Consider the following 21,428-nt stretch of genomic DNA (forward strand, 5'->3'; position numbering starts at 1 on the left):
CGCAAAGTCAGAAGATCCTTTATGCTGTAATTACCATAACACACTTACTTTTAGAGACTTCTAGGCTAGTATGCTAAGGTTGCTACGGTGAATTCCTATTGTTTTATTAACTGCATTAACATCTCTACCTACCTGTTGCGATTGCGTTGAGAAACATTGCGTGAAAATAAATCCGAAGTAGGTACAAGGTGCCATAAGGTGCTTATTATTTATCATATATTATCATTCATGGATTTAATTAAGTTTTAGTTTATTAGCTGGATTCACTATTGTTACTTTACTTTAACAGGTAGAATGGGCTATGCGCCAAGGTCTGGGTGGGGTGACGGCATGGGCTATGGATCTGGACGACTTCAACAACCGTTGCTGCGGGGAGCCGTGGCCGCTGCTGCGGGCTGCGGGCCGCGCCCTCGGCCGGACCGTGCCGCAGCCCGCGGACGCCTGCGAACGTCCGCCCCAGCCCGTCACGCCGCCGCCGCCTACGACCACCACCGTCGCGTCTGATGGTGAGCTCACTTTATTTTTAATTTACGCATTGTAAATCTTTCTGGCTTAAACTACTCTTCTACGGGAGAGGCCAGGAAAGATGGGGAGGGGTTTTTCATATTAGTGGCAAGACGGAGTGGTTGGTCGTCATAGGCTTTTTTATTTTATACCGCTATTGATTATTATCATTGCTATGCATTCCAGGATCCGCTGGCGGCGATCACGTCCACCCCGGTCATGACCATCCGACCACGCAGACCACCTGGCCCGCTTGGAAGCCGGAGAGCACCACCGCCACCACGGCACAGACCTGGTGGTCTCAGGCCACTACCATGAAGCCAACCTCCACAACACCTACGACCGCGCAAACGTGGTGGTCGCAGGCTACCACTACTACGATGAAGCCCACTATTACTACAGTCAGAACAACTACTACAAGAAGGACGACCACTCAATCATCACAATCGGGTGAGGGTTATATCCATACTCATAGGCGACCATCTCCGACCATCCGACCATCTTTAATTGTTCATCTCAATTTAGACGGCGAATCGTCAATTTGAGTCATACCAACTTAACTCCTTATAAACAAACCAACCTACAAAGTAGTTTCACGTAGGTATCCATAAATACCTACGTTTCGTAGGTACTGAAATAATATTAAATCAAATGAAAAACTCAAAAGCTAAAAGTGTGCCACAAAAGGACTCGGCAGACTGCAAATGGCAATAAGTTAATACAAAATATATGTAATATGATAAATGCGATAAAATACTTAATAAAAAATATATGTTTTTAAATAAATAAATGGTGTCTTTTTTTTACAGCTGAAGGAAAACCTTGCACTGCGGGCGAATACCGTGAGGCAGCAGACGATTGCGAAAGTTACCTTCAATGTGAAGGTGGTGCTTGGCGTAAGCAACGCTGCGCGCCCGGCCTTCATTGGTCCGCCGCTACTACGCGCTGTGACTGGCCCAGCTTCGCCAAGTGCTCAGGTTGGTCATTGCCGTCATTGGTCAAGTAGCTTCCTATATGCTGTGAGGACGGACTGCGAAAGCACGTCCAATGCGAAGGCGGTATTTGGCGCAAGCATCGCCATGCTGTGGGACGAACTATCACGTGTAAAGTTGACGACAATCAGAATTGTTTTCGATTTCGCCTTATTACGAAGGAGCAAAAGTGTAAACATGTATTTGACGACAGGCTTGTGCAAGCGCAAGTAATTGTGGACAGCTCTCGTCACGTCGCATCGTATTTTATTATATCCTTGTAATATAAGAATAAAAATATATAACCTACAACCGAATGCATTTTACTCTCCAGCTACTTCAAGCAGCGAATCAACTACAGCTACGAGTACACTAGCACCGATTACAGCACGACCGCCGCCGAGACCTACCACTACCACCAGACCTACTACCACCAGACCTACTGCCACCAGACCTACTACCACCAGTCCTACTACCACCAGACCTACCACCACCAGACCTACCTCCACCAGATTTACTACCACCAGAGCTACCACTACCACCAGACGTACCACTACTTCCACTACTACGACTACGCGTAGACCAACTACTGAAGCAACAAGTTCTGGTACAGATTTATTTAAATTCTGTCTAAGCTAACTCTTCGCCGAGTAGCCAAGCGAGATAGAGTAGGCGAAAAAAGTTTGGAGACTAAAGCCCTTGCTACACGGTCGCCGACAAGCCCTCAGACCGCGTGGCCTTGGTCTGGACGGACCGTGTAGACAGTTGTTTCCAACAAAATTTGACCAAACCTGACCAAGGTCAGACCAAGGACAGACGGTTAGCTTGTCGGCGACCGTGTAGCAAGGGCTTAAGTTTGGAGACCGCAGCTGGGCCTCAGCTTCCTTTTCGCGGGCCGGATTATTTGAACTCATAGAGATACGTATGATAGTGTTTTCGTAAAGATTTCATCCATTAGCTCTTAATATATCTATTACTTACCACTCCTGCGTAGAACTCAGCATTATGCTCTTTTGAACCAAATATAATACTTGCTTCTGAAAATAGTCAATAATAGGTATTGAATTCCATTACTATTATTGTTGTATGGCCTGTAAAAAAGGTGTTCTAAACGAGTTCAAATTTAAACAGCAAAATCTTAACTTAACTTGCCCTTTTTCAACAGGAAATTCTATGGACGGAACACCTTGCAACGGCCAAACATACAAGCCCGTAACCGGAGACTGCAACGCATACTTGCACTGCGACAGCTCCGTGTGGCGCCAGCAGCGCTGCGCCCCCGGTCTGCACTGGAGTCCTAAGCAGAACTACTGCGATTGGCCCAAATACGCCAAGTGTGAAAGTGAGTCATTATTCATGATGATTTAATTTAAATCAACAGTATTCATAATGTTCCTGGGGATTTGCACTTGCACAGCGAAAAATTGTAGGCTGCCCTTCCTCTCGGGTTTCGATACTGCAGGGCACGGCCTCGTAATTTTACCATGAATGTGTAGACACTTGATGGCTCGTTCTCACAACCACATTGTTTTTTTCTATTAATTGCGGAATGGCCTGCATATATTAACTCACAGGTTCGTCAAGCACTCCGGCTGCCTTGCCGACCCGAAAAACTACTCGACTCCCAACCAGACCCTCTACCACACGTAAGTTACTAGTAACCGATAATTATGATGTTTCACTAGTGCAGGTATTTAAAACATAGGTATAAGAATCAAAGAATTAAAAAAAAACATGTAAGAGTATAATGCCGCTTCTACATCTTGTGGCTTGCCTTCGTTTTGCACTCATTAACTGCACATCTTTTACGCAAGGCACGTCATACTGCCATTGTTCGTCTTCGACGATGCTTTACGCGGAATTAAATACAGTTATCTACGATTGTATTCATCATGCCTTTGCGCTATAGTGGGTAGCTATTCGATGCGTGTGGATTGACCAACATAACGCCTATGCTATTGTGTCACCTGTCACCATTGGAGAAGTGCAACAGGAGCAATAGCATTCGCTATATGTCTTTGTACGCGTGTAAAAAACATACCAAGCCAAGCGTTTAACTGTCGATTGATTTTGCTAACCATGTTAAACAATGGTAAGTGTTAACATGTTAAACAAACAAAGGAAGGCCATACAAATAACTTCCATGCTATATATGTATAATGCTTTACTAACAGCTCAGCCAAGCAACATACCAGCCGAAGACAGCTCGTGCAGTTCCGGCGAGTCGATGAGGGCGGCCAGCACCTGCGACGCGTACTTGCTGTGCGTGGGCGGCCGCTGGCGCAAGCAGCAGTGCCCGCCCGGCCTGCACTGGGACAAACGGACCCACCGCTGCGATTGGGCAGAGTTCGCCATGTGCGATGGTTGGTATAATTTCACTGAAATATCTCCTGAGATAGAGGGAAAGCGAAAGAGAGTTCACACTAAAGTTCTCCGAACAAAGCGAGTAGGCTTTAGTCGAGACATCGCCCGGCCAGCAAAGGGACAAGGAGACTAACTGCTTCAAATGGGTAAATAAGTTCATCATATGTTATGGGTTGCATTGACAGCTGCTCTTTTATTTTCTGCTACTAAGCTTGTTACTTCCAAAATTTTCATACATTAACAATCCTTAATTTCAAAATTAATCATCCGAGAATATTCAAAATTAATCATTATTGTTACTCTAAATAATGATTAATTTTGAATATTCTCTCCACTATGAATAAAGCTCCACAATGAAAAAATACACAAATTCTAAAATCTTTCTAAAATTAAGTATCAAAGTCGTATTTAAAAAAACCTGTAGTGATTTATGGTTTCTGTTATTTAGTCAAACCCGGTGCAACGAAATCTCCGCCTACATCCACCAAGAGACCACAACAATGGACCACATCGAAGAAGCCTACTGAAAACCTCACTACCGCGCCTTCGGTAAGATTAGTGATTACTATAATTTTGTGCATGTATTATTTTTTGTAAACAACAATTCATCTTCAATCTATCTTATACCTAAGTAGGTATAAGAGTGTCTATTGATTTTCGCAACGAACGGAAACTCTTAATAATATGAATAATAAATGACCACTCGAAAAAAAATCCAAGTGAAATCATAAGTATGATTGTTGATATGTCTATTTGCGAGTGTTCCTTGTCCTTTAACGAGTAGCTTGTGATGTTTCTTCTATTGTTCCGCAGCGCTGCCAAACCGGCACGTACCACCCGCACCCTCAGTGCGAGAAGTTCTACGTGTGCGTGAACGGGCAGCTGGTGGCGCAGAGCTGCGCACCCGGGCTGGTGTGGGGACCCAACGGCCAGTGCGACTTCCCGCGCAAGGACTCGTGTGGAGACCGCCGGAACATGCACCCCGCCGCGCCCGTCTCCATGCAGCTACAGGAACAGACAGGTTAGTACGAGGGCCACACTGGAAGTTTTGCATAACTTTTAAATAAAACCATTTATAACGATAATAATACATTTACTGCTTCTCAAAATATTCCCCCTTACATTTTATGCACTTATTCATTCGCTCGAACCATTTTTGGAAGCATAAGGCCCAATCACTTGACTGCATGGTTTCGACGTGGTGATTAAACGTAGTAACTGCCTCTTCGGGGGTTTTAAATGTCAAACCCCTCATTAAATCCTTAATTTTGGGAAATAGATAGAAGTCACAGGGTGCAAGGTCTGGACTATAAGCCGGATGAGTGACATTCTCAACGTTTTCGGAATTCAAAAATGCTTTTGTTTTTTTTGCGGTATGGGGGGACGCATTGTCATGATGCAGGAGGATGCGGCTTCTTGGTCGTCTCTCGCGAACTTTTTCAATGACTGTGGGAAGACAAATGGTAGTGTACCACTCAGCATTTACCGTTCTTTTATTATTTAGCAGTACGGTACAAATATGATCCGTTTTAGAAAAAAAAACAGGCGATCATTTGTTTGGCAACGCTTTTAGCTTGTTGAACTTTTGTGGGCCTACTGTCACCTTCAAAGACCCATTCACTGGACTGTTGCTTTTTTTCCGGATCGTAGCAGTAAATCCAGGTTTCATCTCCTGTTACAATGTTATATACAGCATTTGAACTCCCGTGCTTATATTTTTGCACCATTTCTCGGCACCAGTCCACACGTGCCTGTTTTTGGACTGAAGTTAATTCATGAGGAATCCACCGACAACAAAGTTTCCTGACTTTTAAATATTCATGTAAAATCTTTTGTATTTGACTCATACCTATCCCCAATTGTCCACGAATTTCTTCATATGTGATTCGTCGGTTTCCTTCAATGAGTCGTCTCACAGAAGCTACGTTTTCTTCAGTGACCGCGGTCGACGGTCGGCCTTCACGAAAGTCATCATTAAGAGTAACACGACGGCCTCTATTAAATTCAGCATACCAACGTCTCACGGTACTCAGATGTGGTGCTTCAAGCCCAAAAGCATTTTGAAGGCGAGCCCTACACTCTTGCGGAGTTAGCGAACTTTTAAAATCATACAAAATCATAGCTCTAAAATCTTTTCGCGTTAAATCCATGTTTAATGCAAGTTCTTTACTTTGACAAGCCATTAAAAACAAACGACGATCGATTTCCCGCCAATTTTTGTCACATTCCATAAACAAAAGTCTATATTTTTTTCTAATTTACGATTCGTATTTCAAATGTTTACGAGTGGCTAGTAGTGCAAAACATTCAGTGTGGCCTATGTAGACTACATCTCGATGCCTGTTATTGAAAGCTTATTTAAACCTTATTAACCGACTTCCAAATCTAAAAGGAGGAGGTTATCAATTCGGTTGTATGTTTTTTTAATTATATAAAAAATAAGTACCTTCGACGTTTCGAGAACGGCATTGTCCCCGTGGTCTCGTTTCGGAGAAAGACTGGCCAAAGTTAACATCAACATCTTCTAGCTGCGCGGGTTTCTCGAACTACCCGCGCACTTGGTCTTGTTTATCAACTTGAACGTTTTGCACACTAGGGATTAGGGATGTCACTTGGTCGACGCATAACACCAACGAAATTTTAAAACTTATTTATACGTGATTAAGTCCCGTTTTATAATTATTTAATAATATTCAAAGTGTATTGTGCACTCTCGCGACAAAATGTCTTTGAACTGTATGGCAAAGCGAAATGTTTTTGAACTGTATCCAGACCTAGTTAGTCGCTAGATAACAATTATCTAACTTAAAATACGAGTATCTTACTTATATATATGTATAGACTCATGTAAATAAGCTAGTTTGCTGTAAATAGATAACTACGTCATATACTTTTCTATCTAACTAATAACTTTTTCAGTAGAGAGCAAAAAAATTGATAGTGTATGGTTATATCAGCTGCCTGCTGTAAATAAAATAACATTGTGATATGAATTCTAATATGTACCTGTAAATACATAAGCAGATATAAGTAATAAATTAATTGTACCCAGTGCCGGCCCGAGCCCTCTTGATCAGGGTAGGGCGAAATCGGGTTTTGGCGCCCTTCGTTGAAGTTTTCAAGCGTATTTTCCACCCCCACCCCGCCTCGCCACATTCGCGTCTTTTATAAAACTTTTTTTTTCCTCATTTGCCATTTTGGCGCCCCCCTTGCCATTCGGCGCCTAGAGCGGCCGCTCCACTCGCTCTACCCTAGATCCGGCCCTGATTGTACCTATATAACTTTTTAACGTTTCATTTCCACCTATCCTGCATGCGGCATGCCTTTTTCTACTCCGTTGTAAGACTTGTAAGTAAGTTGCAACAGTACATGTTAATTGTGATAAGAGTACGTAATGAAATTCTAATAATAATTGGATATCGTAAAAATAAGGACTTAATTATAATGTTTTGTCGATCGATAGAAATTTGCGAAAATGGTGAATACGCTAAAGTTGAAGGAGACTGCACTCGCTACAGACACTGTCTCTTCGGAAAGTTCGAGGAGTTCCCTTGCAGCGCTGGCCTTCATTGGAATGAGGTGAGGACAAAACCTATAACCTACCAAACAACAACGCATGGTATAAGTAATATAATAGGTATAGTAGTTAAGAAAGAGGCGAATGTAACAAATGATGTACGGGAAAAACAGCATGGAAATAAGAAATCATTTTTTCTTTAAATTACGCTGACAGTGTCATGTTGTTGTGTATGTGAGGACTCTTTCGAAGATTCAATAAATACCTGGTCTACATGTACCTATATTTGTATAATTTTGTCCTAATTGTAATTTTTCAACCGATATTTGCATTTTAGGAAAAACAAATTTGTGATTGGCCCAAGAGCGCGAAATGCAAAAGCAAGAGTGGAACGACAACAACAAGGCCGATGGTGGGAATGCCTTCCAAACCCGCCATTGACCACGAGCACACAGACCACTTTGATCCGGCACGCCCAGCTGTTTCCACGCCCACTCCCACACAACCAGAAGTGCCTAATAAACCATCTCTGCTAAAAAGTGAGTACCTACAGATTGAAGTAGGTATATTATTTCACATACATTTTACGTCACCATCACATCACATACCTATCTATTTTGGTTTTATTAACAATTGACTGTGTTAACTTTACTTTTTTAACTGGTTCATCCAGCCTCTAAAATGGATATTATTTCGTGGTTTCTTAAATCTTCTTGTTCTTTGTATCTCAATTTTTAGTAACATTTTGTAGCACCATATCGAACTTAACTATCGACAAGTAAGTTGCCACTAAATGCTGGAACAGATTTCCTTCTTCGAAGCGTGTTCTCAAGGCCATAAAAATTTCTGCATTCTAATCTAATTTACATATTTTCAGCTAAATACAAGGTAGTCTGCTACTACACGAACTGGGCGTGGTACCGACCAGGCCTGGGCAAGTACGGCCCGGAAGATATCGACCCAAGTTTATGCACGCACATCGTCTACGGTTTCGCGGTACTCGGCAGCGATGGTCTCATCACGGCGCATGATTCTTGGGCGGACTATGACAATCGTAAGTGTTTTTAACTTTGGCTATCTCGCTTTATTCTTATCGTTCTACTCACTTTGATGCCCTTTGAAAGTATTGCACAATAAGCATTACAATATTTGCAGGTCTATACGAACAGGTGGTCGAATACAAGCGCTCCGGTGTCAAAGTTTCCCTGGCTCTGGGTGGCTGGAACGACTCCGAAGGAGACAAATACTCCAAATTGGTGAACGATCCCATTGCCCGAGCCCGCTTTGTCACGCACGCTGTTCAGTTCATTGAGACATACAACTTCGATGGACTTGACTTGGACTGGGAATATCCTAAGTGCTGGCAGGTAATTGATTTTGAGACTATGATTTACTTGCAGGAATGTATCTGATGTACTCCGACTCAACGGCTTGTTGGCCGTTGTATAACTACTGTTAATATGTGAAACTTTTCCTTTCAGGTGGATTGCTCAAAGGGTCCCGATTCTGATAAAGAAGGGTTTTCGGATCTAGTCCGTGAGTTATCGGCGGTAATGAAACCTAAAGGCCTGCTTCTGTCATCTGCTGTGTCCCCCAACAAGAAGGTCATAGATGAGGGCTACGACGTTCCTGTACTGGCAAGACACCTGGATTGGATCGCTGTGATGACCTATGATTATCATGGACAATGGGACAAGAAGACTGGGCACGTGGCGCCACTCTACTATCATCCTGATGATGATACTACTTATTTCAACGCTGTTCGTATTCTTGATATTTTTTCGACAGGGTTTTTAAATTCATAAACTCAAAAATAAAACCGTGATATGACATATCAGGTCAGGAGATTCATTCGATTGATCGTATTTAATTATTTTATTTTAGAATTACACCATCCACTATTGGATGTCCAGAGGCGCGCCATCAAGGAAGCTCGTAATGGGCATTCCTATGTACGGGCAAACATTCACGACTGGGGTCCAATGGGACACGGACCCAGACCTGCTTGGTAGACGAGATGCTACCGGGTTGAACGTACCTGCTGTTGCTGGAGGCGAAGCTGGCGAATACACTAGGGCCAAGGGTTTCTTGGCTTATTACGAGGTATTTTAAAACAAAATTGGTACTTAAAATCATGATGTCTACACAAGATACATAATAAGCATCTTTGATAAGCTTGTTTCGCCCTTATCTGAACTGAACTTTCCATTACATTAAATCGAAGACCTTCTCTTAATTCCATCATAATGGACAAATTATTAACTTGTCATTCCGATAAATCCAGATCTGTGACCGAATCAAGAATCAAGGATGGATAGTGGAAAAGGATCCTTATGGAAGAATGGGCCCATATGCTTACAAAGGCAATCAGTGGGTCGGTTTTGATGACATGGATATTGTTAAGCAGAAAACGGAGTTTATTAAGTCTTTGAATCTTGGAGGCGGTATGATTTGGGCACTTGATCTTGATGACTTTAGAAACAGGTAAGTGCAGCCTTGTAAGTAATCATAAAATAATGATTTTGGATTTGGCGGATAAATAATTATTAATAAATTCTAGATGTGGACAAGGAAAACACCCATTGCTCAACACCATCAAGAAGGGTTTACTGAATCCAAAAATAGAATTGGAGCCCGTTCATCCACAGCCGATCTATCCATCAACTACGACCAGACCATCAATAGATGACTACGATGATCTTGATGACATAGAAGTAAGGCCCGGTTATAACAAACCAACCTGGACAACAACCGTACGTCCTATGAGACCTACTTCACAAATGAGCCCTATTGTTCAAACTACCAAAAAACCTACAGTACCTATACCACATGTTGAAGAAAGATACAAAGTAGTCTGTTATTACACCAATTGGGCTTGGTACAGGTTAGTTTTTGGACTGATTTTTTATGAGCCTCTAATGTAGTTTAATTATACCTATGATTCAAAAACCTGCTTTTACATGACTGTGACCAGTTGTCTAAGAAAAATAATAATTTAGATAATATATCTCCTTCAGTAACGATAGTAACGTTGTCTTCTATCTTTTCTCTTTAATGCCTATGTAACTGCGTATTATATATTCAAATTGGAACAATTACACGCGTGAATAAATCTAATGATTCACAACTTTCTTCCTTTCTCACTTTCAGACCTGGACCAGGAAAATATACTCCGAGTGACATCGATCCTTCACTGTGCACTCATGTTGTTTACGCATTTGCCGTCCTCGACGCTGACACATTAGTTATGAAACCTCACGACACATCTTTGGATATTGAAAACAGTATGTAACAAAAATCTAAATAATCGAAAATAGTAGTTTAAAACATTGTTCATATCTTCGATTTCATTTTATCTTGCAGAATTCTATGAAAAGGTAACTGCCCTAAAGAGCCGAGGTGTGAGAGTCGTAATTGGTCTCGGCGGTTGGAATGATTCTGCTGGCGACAAGTACTCGCGTCTAGTGAACAACCCGTCGGCCAGAAAGAAGTTCGTTGTACACGCGATAGACTTCATCGAGCAGTTTGGTTTCGATGGACTGGACCTGGATTGGGAGTATCCTAAGTGCTGGCAAGTAAGTACATACTTATATAAATCAGGGATCGGATACCGGTATTTTTTGTATGGGAACGGAAACGGTATTTTTTCGTTCTTTGCTAATTACTTCATTTCTAATTAGGCAATCTAATAATACGAAGTCGTAACCTAAAAACACAACTGAGTCCTACATTTCGAGTATAAAATAATTCGAAAAATGTGGTTACTTCTAAGTTTTTGCAAAACGTCGGTTCCGATCCCTGATATAAATATCTGACCGACTGACCTTTTCCCCATCATAACACTACATCAACAATCTCTACAACAACAATGGTATGATTACAGGTGGAATGCGAAAAGGGGCCCTATTCAGATAAGCAAGGGTTTGCCAGCTTAGTAAAAGAGCTTCGCTCTGCGTTCGACCCACGAGGACTTCTTTTATCCACCGCCGTTTCTGGAAGCAAACGAGTCATCGACTATGGTAAGCAACAGCAATTTATATTAATAAAATTTAAAGGAGTCTATGTCACTAAAATAAATAATAATGACATTTGTTTACACAGCATACGATGTGCCAACCTTGTCTAAAAACTTGGACTGGATAGCACTCATGACATACGACTACCACGGCCAATGGGACAAGAAGACCGGTCACATTGCGCCCATGTATGCTCGCGAAGACGACGATGACTCTACTTTCAACGCAGTAAGTTAAAAACTCGTCACTCTTTACGGTAGCCAGCAGGCTAAAACTCTATGAATTAGACATCATATACATCACATTATTTTACAGAACTTCACTGTCAACTACTGGATCCAGAAAGGTGCAGCTCGACAGAAGCTAGTCCTAGGAGTGCCCATGTACGGGCAGTCTTTCTCTCTCCTAGACAACTCTGCGAACGGCCTAAGCGCACCCGCAGACGCTGGCGGTGAGCCTGGAGACGAGACTAGAGCCAGGGGCTTCTTAGCTTTCTACGAGGTAAAGTTTGGCTTATAAAATGTACCACATCCAACAATTATTTCAAAAAGATTCTTCTCTCACATCACATTGCGTTCTTATAAAGTGCAAAACAACTAATGTACCTATTTCTGACAGATATGCGAACGCATTAGAGTTTATGGCTGGCGAGTGGTCAGAGACCCTGGTGGCCGCATGGGTCCATACGCGACGCGCGACGACCAGTGGGTGTCTTTCGACGACGATTTCATGGCGCGCCATAAAGCGGAGTATGCACGTGCAATGGGATTGGGAGGAAATATGGTGTGGGCTCTAGACTTGGACGACTTCACAGGCCAGTACTGCGGCTGTGGCAAGAGTCCGCTGTTGAGCAGTATAAACCACGTGCTAAGGGGCAAGGAGGCTCCACCACCTTGTGAACTGCAGGAAGGTGGGTATCATTTCAGCGAAATGTTTACTCACACCTTAAATAACATTAACTGAGACAGCAATTTGAACTAGAAAGATATATTGTATCTACAATCGGGGTCATGAAATTGTTTTAACACTGATATTTATTTATATCCATAGCACCGGGTGCAACAGTACCAACAGCTGTCACAGAAGGCGCAGTAACCGATACATCCAGTGAAGCGGAGTCTGCTGAATCAGCGCCAACAATTCCTGAAATAGACTCCGACATTGAGACAAGCGTAAGGTTCCTCTCACCAATGCGTCGAACACATATTCTAAATTTGATACATTGCATTATTTGCATTACGATTTATGTAATTATTATTCGTTTTACAGGGTTATCTCGACGGCAGACCTTGCTCTGGAATGATGTTTAGAGGCGACGATACTAATTGCAATAAATATTACCTATGTTTCGGTGGAGTATACATGCAGCTTACTTGTCCAGATGGTTTACTTTGGAATGGAGTAAGTCGTTTTGATATCGATATCCAATTATTTTTTTGTCATCATTGTTATGGCTGGCTGTAATCCATCGGTCTAACTAATTGTTTTCTATTGCAGAATCACTGTGACGAACCACATAAATCCCGATGCAGGACCAAAGCTAATCTAAGAATAACTGCTGGGGAAGGGACTGTCGTGGAATCGGAAGAAAAACCGATTGTTGGGTGTTATTTCACTGACTGGGCTTATTACAGGTCAGAGCTACCATTAATTTCAGCTCTACTGAAACGTTATTCTACTAATTGTTGCCAGTTGATACTATAGTAATTTTATTTATTACAGACGTGAAAATGGAAGTTTTGGTCCAGATCAGTTAGACGTTTCCATGTGTACCCATGTAATTTATGCCTGGGCCCATCTTGACAAGAAGTCTTTCAAGTTGATCCCTGGAAATTCGGAACTAGACGTAGAATATGGTAAAAAATGTTCTCGTTTTAAATATAGAAATGCAAGTGTAATCTTATATTAACATTAAAATATTATTTTATTGATAATTGCAGACTTCTATGGAAAAGTTACGAGTCTCCGGCATACTGGAGTGAAGGTGATCTTGGGCGTCGGTGGTCTCGAAGACTCAGAGGAAGAAAAGTGGCATGAAATGGCTTCAACCCCACAAAACAGAAAGAAGTTCAGCAGATCTGTTTACAGATTCTTGCGGAAATGGAATTTTGATGGATTGCAAATTGCCTGGCAGTATCCTGGTTGTAATCAGGTCAGTTTCGGTGTTCATAATAATTAAAACAAATAGCATCTATGATTGATGGTGGATTTTCTTTTTGGGTCAGTGAGGGCAGCTACCAGATCCCGTGCTGCTACGAGAAAACGGTCTAAGAAGACCTTTCCTCGATTTCAAATTAATGAAGATTGGCTTTTACAGATTTTGGAAAAAACATACAGGGTGCGAGAAAAAGGTCATTTTTGACAAACTTTTTTTTTGATGCCAATCGATCCCATTCCTATTAAGGATGAAAAGCTTGTATGGAACCAAAAAAAAATGTCCGGCTAGAAAAGCCACAAATCGAGGAAAACTTTTCCCATACAATTTGTATGAAAATGAAACCTTTTATTTTTCACATGCTGTTTTTGTATGCCAATCCATTCCATTCCTATCCAGTATCAATAGTTTCCTAGGGGTCAACTTACGGTAATGTACTAAAAAGCCACAAATTAATAAAAACTTTTTCCATACATTTACTATGGGGAAAATGTGAAATGTTATTCTCAATTTGCTATCTCGCCCATCAGTCCTACAGCAATGTCTTCATACAGTATTATGGTCCTTAAATGTAACAGGACTGATTGGCCAGATAGAAAAATGTGAATTAAATTTCACGTTTTCTCCATAGTAAATGTATGGAAAAAGTTTTCTTTAATTTGTGGCTTTTTAGTACATTACCGTAAGTTGACCCCAAAGAAACTATTGATACTGAATAGGAATGGAATCGATTGGCATACAAAAATAGCATGTGAAAAATAAAAGTTTTCATTTTCATACAAATTGTATGGGAAAAGTTTTCCTCGATTTGTGGCTTTTCTAGCCGGAATTTTTTTTTGGTTCCATACAAGCTTTTGATCCTTAATAGGAATGGGATCGATTGGCATCAAAAAAAAAGTTTGTCAAAAATGACCTTTTTCTCGCACCCTGTATGTTTTTTCCAAAATCTGTAAAAGCCAATCTTCATTAATTTGAAATCTAGGGAAGGTCTTCTTAGACCGTTTTCCCGTCGAAGCACGGGATCTGGTAGCTGCCCTCACTGACCCAAAAAGAAAATCCACCCTGTATTCTTGTACACATGGTCATCATAACTTTGATATTGTTCGCAGGTCCCATGCTCATCTCATAGACAACTCGGAGAGCGGGACAACTTCAGCTCATTGCTGATAGAGCTATCGCAAAAGCTTCGGTCTCACGCCATGGAGTTATCCGCCATGGTCGCGGCATCACCTGAAATAGCTTCTACTGCTTATGACCACGCGGTGCTCAAAGAGAATGTTGACTGGCTAGCAATCGCTGCTAATGATTACTACACTACTTCCAGTGGACGAACTGGATATTTGGTGCCTTTGGAGACAACGGAACAGTGGGACAATAACTTCGTAAGTATCTAAAGTGGCAATGGACACAACGAATGCACAAAGAACCGTTAATTGTCCCCAACCGAGTTCTCAAAATGTTGATGATGTTACCCTTTTGTTTCAGAACACAACTGTAGAATACTGGTCTAGCGTAGTACCAGCCAGTCAGCTAGTGCTTGGAATCCCAGCTTATGCCAGGACGTACTCGCTAAGAACAGTGACCAACCGCGAGGTAGGCGCGCCCGTGTTCGGCCCCGGCGCGCCTGGACCCTTCACCGGAGTTCCAGGCTTTTTAGCTTATCATGAGGTTTGTCTTTATTACATAATTTAATAAAAATACTAAAATTGAGTAGGTATTGTAGGTAATATCTAAATTTAGTTCTAAATTCTTAAGTTTATAGATATATTTTGTCAAAGGATTGTGGTATTTCAAACATAGACAGAGATCATCATACTATCTTTGTCTTACACTATTACTAGCACCCAAAAGAAAGGGATGCGTATAGTTTTTTTGGTTCTTATTTACTGGCAAATTGGTTTTACCAACTATAGTTTTAAATCAATATAAATATTGATAATGTTATTCTTATATGTATATCGAATAGGTATTATTGAAAAGTTGATGTTCACAGTCTGTATCACATTTATACTCAGTAGTCAAGATGTACAAGCATATGGATAACTTAGTCTCTTTATGACAATACAAGTATGGAATAATAATCTTATCACATCAGCCCTAGTAGCACGGTCGCATTTTTATCATTTATCACCATGCCTGTCACGTTCTAACAAGTATGTAAGTGCGAAAGTGACGGGCTTAGTGATAGTGGATAAAAATGGAACCGTGCTGAGCCCGCTGGTGTTGCGTTGCCAGATACTCGCGAGTAGGAAATTCGCACATTGTACTTTGTCCTTGTTATCTCCTTAATGTCGTATAGGTATTTCGTTAAAAAAGTTTCGGTCATGCTAAGATTAATTCCTTATTGATAATCTCTGTTTCATGGTACCGATATGAAAGCATTACTGAGTTAAACTAAACTCCTTATTTTTCGGAAACGATTAATGTTGATCAATGTGAACTATATATAATTAAAAGTTATTTTTGACCTTCCAAACTCCCGGTCTGCAGGACCCATGGGATCCCCCATTTAGCATGTTTATTTTTCTTGACAGCGCTGCGCCTTCAAGCCGGAAGACTGGCATGAGACTCGCACTCGCAAAGGCACATATGCCGTATACGGATCGCAATGGGCGTCATACCTGCGTCCGGAGGAAGTGCACCTGATGACGTCACTGGGCATGCGCGCGGGCCTGCGCGGCGCCGCGCTTTGGGCAATGGACCTCGACGACTGGCGCGGCGCGTGCTCCTGCGTGCCGCGGCCACTCCTCACAGCTATGAAGCAAGCCGTACATGAACCCCTGTTAGCACCTTCCTTATGTATATAGAAGTTTATAATAATTTTGGAGATTAGTATTAATTTTAGAATAAACTCAGAAAGCATTTTTTTACCGTAGTTCTTAGCGTTTTAGAAATTGGATTTCTTTGACACGAGAAAACAAGAAATAGTAGATTGTGTCACAAGAGAGCAAAATGTCATATTTCCGGCGATGGCGTACATTGAATTCTGGACGATGCGAAGGATTCTATAATAGAATACCGAGTAACGAGGTATTCTAAAATAGAATCCTGAGCCTGAGCGTAGTGAGGGATTCAAGCGATAACGCCCAAAGTGGAAATTTGTTTGCTACCATGTGACACAAGCATGTGTAAAGCAGTAGCTTTTCACATCACCTATGAGATAATTATGAGAAAAAAATGTACCTAGTATCCAAAAAAAATGTGTCCTAGAACATAAAAGTGTTACTTTGATCCCTCTTAGCAGGAAAGAAAAGTGCCACTTTGATCCCTCCTAGCAAGGAAAAAAAGTCATTTTTCGAATACGTGATGTGAAAAATATATAGAATGAGTGTATGTGCTACCACTAGACAGCGTACATTATGATTAATTATGATCTCCATTCCGTATTTTTAAATTAAGACTCATTTTTCATAAACGTCTAAAAGATTAACATGCCGTAAATTGTTTTCTTTTGTTAACGATGAATCCTATCTATATTATGATTAAGCAGGTAAAATTAATGTCCATTGTATGGACAAAAACATATTGGTGAATTTTGTGCCAACTAGATCTAAATGAGATTGAAAAATACAGGAAAGTACTGGTAGCATAATAGGTATATGTACAGAAATATTATTGTGATATTTTTTGTAGAATATAGAAAGTTTCTTAATGAAATCATTTTCTTTATTTTTATTCCTGTTACATAATAATATACCTACCTACCTAGCTTTACCTACATGAAAGTTGTTAAAGTAAGATTAAAATCTTACAACTAAATGACACCCAAGACGTTTTATATGGTTACTACATATAGCCTCCTGAGAAAATTTAATTTAACTTTTATTTGGTTCCAAATTCATAATCAAAACTAAGGCTACTGGGACTTATATGATAGATTTAATATGTGCCTTACTAACTACTAGATAGAACCTTGTGAGCCTTATCACAATAACGCGTTATGGAAATTACCATTATTACCAACCAACGAATATAGATCCATACTTCTATACTAATATTATAAACGCGAAAGTGTGTTTGTCTGTTACCTCTTCACGCTTAAACCTCTGAACCGATTTGGACAAAATTTGCTATGTACATAGTCCGGCCCCTAGAAAGGACATAGGGTAGTTTTTATCAATCATGATCATCATCATTCCACGCAGACGTAGTCGCGGGCAGAAGCTAGTATTCTATAAGGACGATAGATTAAATGAAATGTGGTGCTTTTTCAGTTCAGTTGACTGCTTGTACCTATAGTACCTACTTAATAGATACGTAGATATATGTAGTAAATTTTATTACAGTCAGTAGAAGTCGCTAAGCGGGTGGTTGAGATGACGTGTGACATATTAACCTACATACTCTCGCTCTTATTATTATTTTTTAATTATATTGTATTCAGTTCGTTTTCAAGTTTTACGCTTGCTTAGCAACTTTAGTTATATAAAAACCGAACATGCAAAATAACAAGGTAGGTAGGTAGTGTACAGCTAGTGAGCTGCGATATTGCATGGAGAAATTATGCATAACAAAAACCGGATGAGCTACAATAAGTTGATAGGTACAATTATGTAGATAGGCATTTATATGTATCATATCAATAAATAGATAATGACTGATAGACAAAATGACGTAAGAATTTTATACAACGGCCGCAAATACCTGACCTTCACTAGGTTTGTTCACGGCTTACTTACTCTTCCTGTACGCTTTACTACAGTGCAGTGAGCAAACTACCAAAGTCCACAGCGCACGCGTCATGAGTCATGACTCACTCAGTTAAAAGTCAATTTTCGCGTAAAATTAATGTAGTGTTGTGCAATGTCGTAGTAAAACAAGTAACGCGAGTGTTTTAACTTGAAAATCATCATTTAGATTTTAATTTTGGATCGTGTCGTGTGAAAACATAACCTAAATAGATAAATTTGTTAGACTAAATTTCTCTATAAAGCATTTAATTTATAAAGCATTTAATATACGCGGGTATTGCATTAGGTCACTATGGCCATCAAACGGCTGCTTTTAAACGTAATTTTGAACCCTAGTGTTCAGAAAATAAAGCCCATAAGGCCATTAAGTAGCATTTATCATAGGAAACTAAGCACCAAAGAGGTATGTTATGTTTACATTATTATTTAGTTATTTTATTAATTGCTTAATATGCACCGATTCATAATAGAACACTAGAAAATTAGTAAGTACTTAAGTAATGTATTTGTCAGAAGTTAGAATTGTCAGCGAAAAGCGCCTGTACACGAAATGATCGATAACATCAACAGTGGCTTAAATTTTGCTGTTGTATTTACAGCAGGCACTTCATTTATATTGTAATAAATTTGGAAATTATAAGCCTACCGCTTATTGAGGCATTTTTTTATTTAAATGTGTTAATATATTGTATTATGTCTAAACCCCTAAGCCCTAAACCAACCTATCTTCTTCTTGCGGAATCACTACACAACTGAAACCGTCTTGTGGAAGACTTGCTTACCCTATAGTTCTTTTCAATATTTCGATTTACAATTATGCGTTAATGCGTTTCAGGCCCCATTTGAAGAGATAAAAATCCCACTAAATTGTGGTCAATTAGCTGCTAAACTATGGAAAGGTAAAGACAACAACAGCCGGCCTATACTCGCGTTGCACGGCTGGCAGGACAACGCGGGCACGTGGGACCCGCTGATTCCCATGTTGAACTCGGAACGGCCGATCTTGGCGATAGACTTCCCTGGACACGGATTATCTTATCACATTCCTCCCGGTTAGTACCTACCTATTCATATTCGCATGAGCTGTTTGTATGCCGATGCCGTGTAGGTACGAGTATACATATACACATGCAACAAAATGAAGTATGCCACGATGGAACCATGTCAAATTAGTTAAGATTTTTACGATTTGTTTTGTAATGGATCTTGGACATCACCTATTCCTTGGTTACCTTCCTTCCGTTAGGTATTTAATAATCTTTAATAGAAAAAAACCGACTTCTCTAACTACTAGCCTGGACCCACTTAACGGCGCTTATACTTTATTTGGTAATATGTATACATTTTATGGTAATCATAGTGGTTTGTTTAGTTTAGGTATCATAGTGGTTTTCCGGATCAAGGTCCGGGTCCGTGTCCGGATCCGGGTCCGAGTCCGAGTACGGGTCCGAGTCCGAGTACGGATCCGAGTCCGGCCGAGGCGGGCCCAGTCCAAGTGATCCAAGTCAAAATCGAAATTCAGAATCACAAAACGTGTACTATGCGTCGTTGAAGAGTTCTGTTCTGATCATCATCAGCAGTTCCGCTTCATCAAATGCCACAGTTTGTAATGTAAATGCTTGATTTTCTGATGAAAATATATAAAATTATATACATATGCCTTTAAGATTTGAGGAGTTCCCTCAATTCCTCATGGATCCCATGTTCAGGACTTGAGATTGACATAAATGTGCCTAAAAACCTAACTTGCTTAACAAACATAACGAAAAGGATAAATCGCCAAATGCGAGCTATGCGTCGTTGAAGAGTTCCGTTATGATCATCATCAGCAGTTCCACTGCATCAAATGCGACAGTTTTTAATGAAAATGCTTAATTTTTTGATGAAAATACAAAAATCTCTATATGCATGCCTTTAAGATTTGAGGAGTTCCCTCGATTCCTCATGGATCCCATCATCAGAACTCGAGCTTGACAAAAATGTGGCTTAAAAACTTAACTTGCTTAACAAACATAACGAAGAGGACAAATCGTCAAACGTGTACTATGCGTCGTTGAAGAGTTCCGTTCTGATCATCATCAGCAGTTCCACTTCATCAAATGCCACTTTTTTAAATGTATATGCTTGATTTGTTGATAAAAACACAAAAATCACTATATACAATAAAAAAAAATTTCAAAATCGGTCCAGTAATGACGGAGATATGGAGTAACAAACATAAAAAAAAATAAAAAAAACATACAACCGAATTGATAACCTCCTCCTTTTAGATTTGGAAGTCGGTTAAAAATTAAGACACTACTCGTATCTACATGTAGCACTAATAACCACATTTTTTTTTCAGGCGTTCACTACTACCCTTGGGAACTACCAAGGCTGATATACGTATTGAAGAATCATTTCAAATGGGACAAGGTTTCACTGCTGGCGCACTCTATGGGCTCTATTGCTAGTATGAGATTTGCTAGTATATTTCCCAACGATGTCGACTTTTATGTTGCGATCGACAGCTTGATCGCGGACGACTATGACTTAAACGCAGTCATAGAGAGATATCCCATCTACATAAAGAAAGTTGAAGCAGACCAACAACGATTGGGGACGGAGCCACCTAGCTATACACCAGAAGAAATAAAAAATATTTGGCATATGGGTACGAAAAAATCTGTCGCCTTGGAAAGTGTACAGTACTTAATGACTAGAGGTCTAAAACCTTCAAGTGCAGACCCAAATAAATATTATTTCTCTAGAGATGCTAGATTGAAACACATTTTGTTTACTCCAGAGGATAAGAAGTTTGTAGAAGGTGTTGCTAAAAGATTAATATGCCCTACTTTATATGTTAAGGCAATTGACTCACCTTATGCAACTGACGCATTTTCTGTTGAGATGAGGGAGTCACTCGAGAAAAACAACAAGAACTTTGAATGTCACTTTGTGCCTGGTACACATCATGTTCATCTGAATAATCCTGAAATTATAGCTCCACTCATTCAACAATTTTTACAAAAACATAATCTCAAATAGTGAATTATGGTATTCTAATACATACAACAAATACATTGCACTATCAATATTTTTTAGTGTTCACACTGACCTCAATGTTTTCCATAAAACTACTTGTAAATGTGCTTGTTACCTTAATTGAAAGCTTTAATTTTATGAATGTGGTGATATGATAAATAAATAAAATATTGTTATGATGTCAAT

At 40.2% G+C, this 21,428-nt stretch overlaps 2 protein-coding genes across 3 annotated transcripts in view; both read left to right on the forward strand.

Annotated features, from left to right (window-relative positions):
• Window positions 1-16,423, forward strand: part of LOC134648863 (probable chitinase 10) — a 37,728-nt gene extending 21,305 nt beyond the window's left edge. For both annotated transcript variants that reach the window (XM_063503441.1, XM_063503442.1), the window contains 31 exons: window positions 290-506; window positions 691-954; window positions 1,314-1,481; window positions 1,810-2,082; window positions 2,641-2,817; window positions 3,050-3,121; window positions 3,650-3,838; window positions 4,288-4,388; window positions 4,653-4,860; window positions 7,303-7,418; window positions 7,694-7,895; window positions 8,234-8,410; window positions 8,512-8,723; window positions 8,838-9,116; window positions 9,241-9,459; window positions 9,641-9,840; window positions 9,917-10,240; window positions 10,507-10,640; window positions 10,720-10,931; window positions 11,240-11,375; window positions 11,458-11,600; window positions 11,688-11,873; window positions 11,991-12,282; window positions 12,423-12,544; window positions 12,642-12,773; window positions 12,870-13,006; window positions 13,095-13,228; window positions 13,313-13,524; window positions 14,637-14,909; window positions 15,013-15,195; window positions 16,062-16,423. In XM_063503441.1, the coding sequence (XP_063359511.1) occupies window positions 290-506; window positions 691-954; window positions 1,314-1,481; window positions 1,810-2,082; window positions 2,641-2,817; window positions 3,050-3,121; window positions 3,650-3,838; window positions 4,288-4,388; window positions 4,653-4,860; window positions 7,303-7,418; window positions 7,694-7,895; window positions 8,234-8,410; window positions 8,512-8,723; window positions 8,838-9,116; window positions 9,241-9,459; window positions 9,641-9,840; window positions 9,917-10,240; window positions 10,507-10,640; window positions 10,720-10,931; window positions 11,240-11,375; window positions 11,458-11,600; window positions 11,688-11,873; window positions 11,991-12,282; window positions 12,423-12,544; window positions 12,642-12,773; window positions 12,870-13,006; window positions 13,095-13,228; window positions 13,313-13,524; window positions 14,637-14,909; window positions 15,013-15,195; window positions 16,062-16,334 (5,967 nt within the window). In that variant the 3' untranslated portion in view covers window positions 16,335-16,423. The remainder of the gene's footprint in view (window positions 1-289; window positions 507-690; window positions 955-1,313; window positions 1,482-1,809; window positions 2,083-2,640; window positions 2,818-3,049; window positions 3,122-3,649; window positions 3,839-4,287; window positions 4,389-4,652; window positions 4,861-7,302; window positions 7,419-7,693; window positions 7,896-8,233; window positions 8,411-8,511; window positions 8,724-8,837; window positions 9,117-9,240; window positions 9,460-9,640; window positions 9,841-9,916; window positions 10,241-10,506; window positions 10,641-10,719; window positions 10,932-11,239; window positions 11,376-11,457; window positions 11,601-11,687; window positions 11,874-11,990; window positions 12,283-12,422; window positions 12,545-12,641; window positions 12,774-12,869; window positions 13,007-13,094; window positions 13,229-13,312; window positions 13,525-14,636; window positions 14,910-15,012; window positions 15,196-16,061) is intronic.
• A 2,025-nt stretch (window positions 16,424-18,448) lies between these two features.
• Window positions 18,449-21,427, forward strand: LOC134648865 (probable serine hydrolase). Its single transcript, XM_063503444.1, has 3 exons — window positions 18,449-18,621; window positions 19,054-19,270; window positions 20,563-21,427. Exons 1-3 carry the CDS (start codon window positions 18,511-18,513, stop codon window positions 21,243-21,245), a joined length of 1,011 nt encoding a protein of 336 aa, XP_063359514.1. The 5' UTR covers window positions 18,449-18,510; the 3' UTR covers window positions 21,246-21,427.
• Window position 21,428: the final 1 nt, after the last annotated feature.

This window comes from Cydia amplana, chromosome 6 (assembly GCF_948474715.1).
Source record: "Cydia amplana chromosome 6, ilCydAmpl1.1, whole genome shotgun sequence".
NCBI classification, from domain to species: domain Eukaryota; kingdom Metazoa; phylum Arthropoda; class Insecta; order Lepidoptera; family Tortricidae; genus Cydia; species Cydia amplana.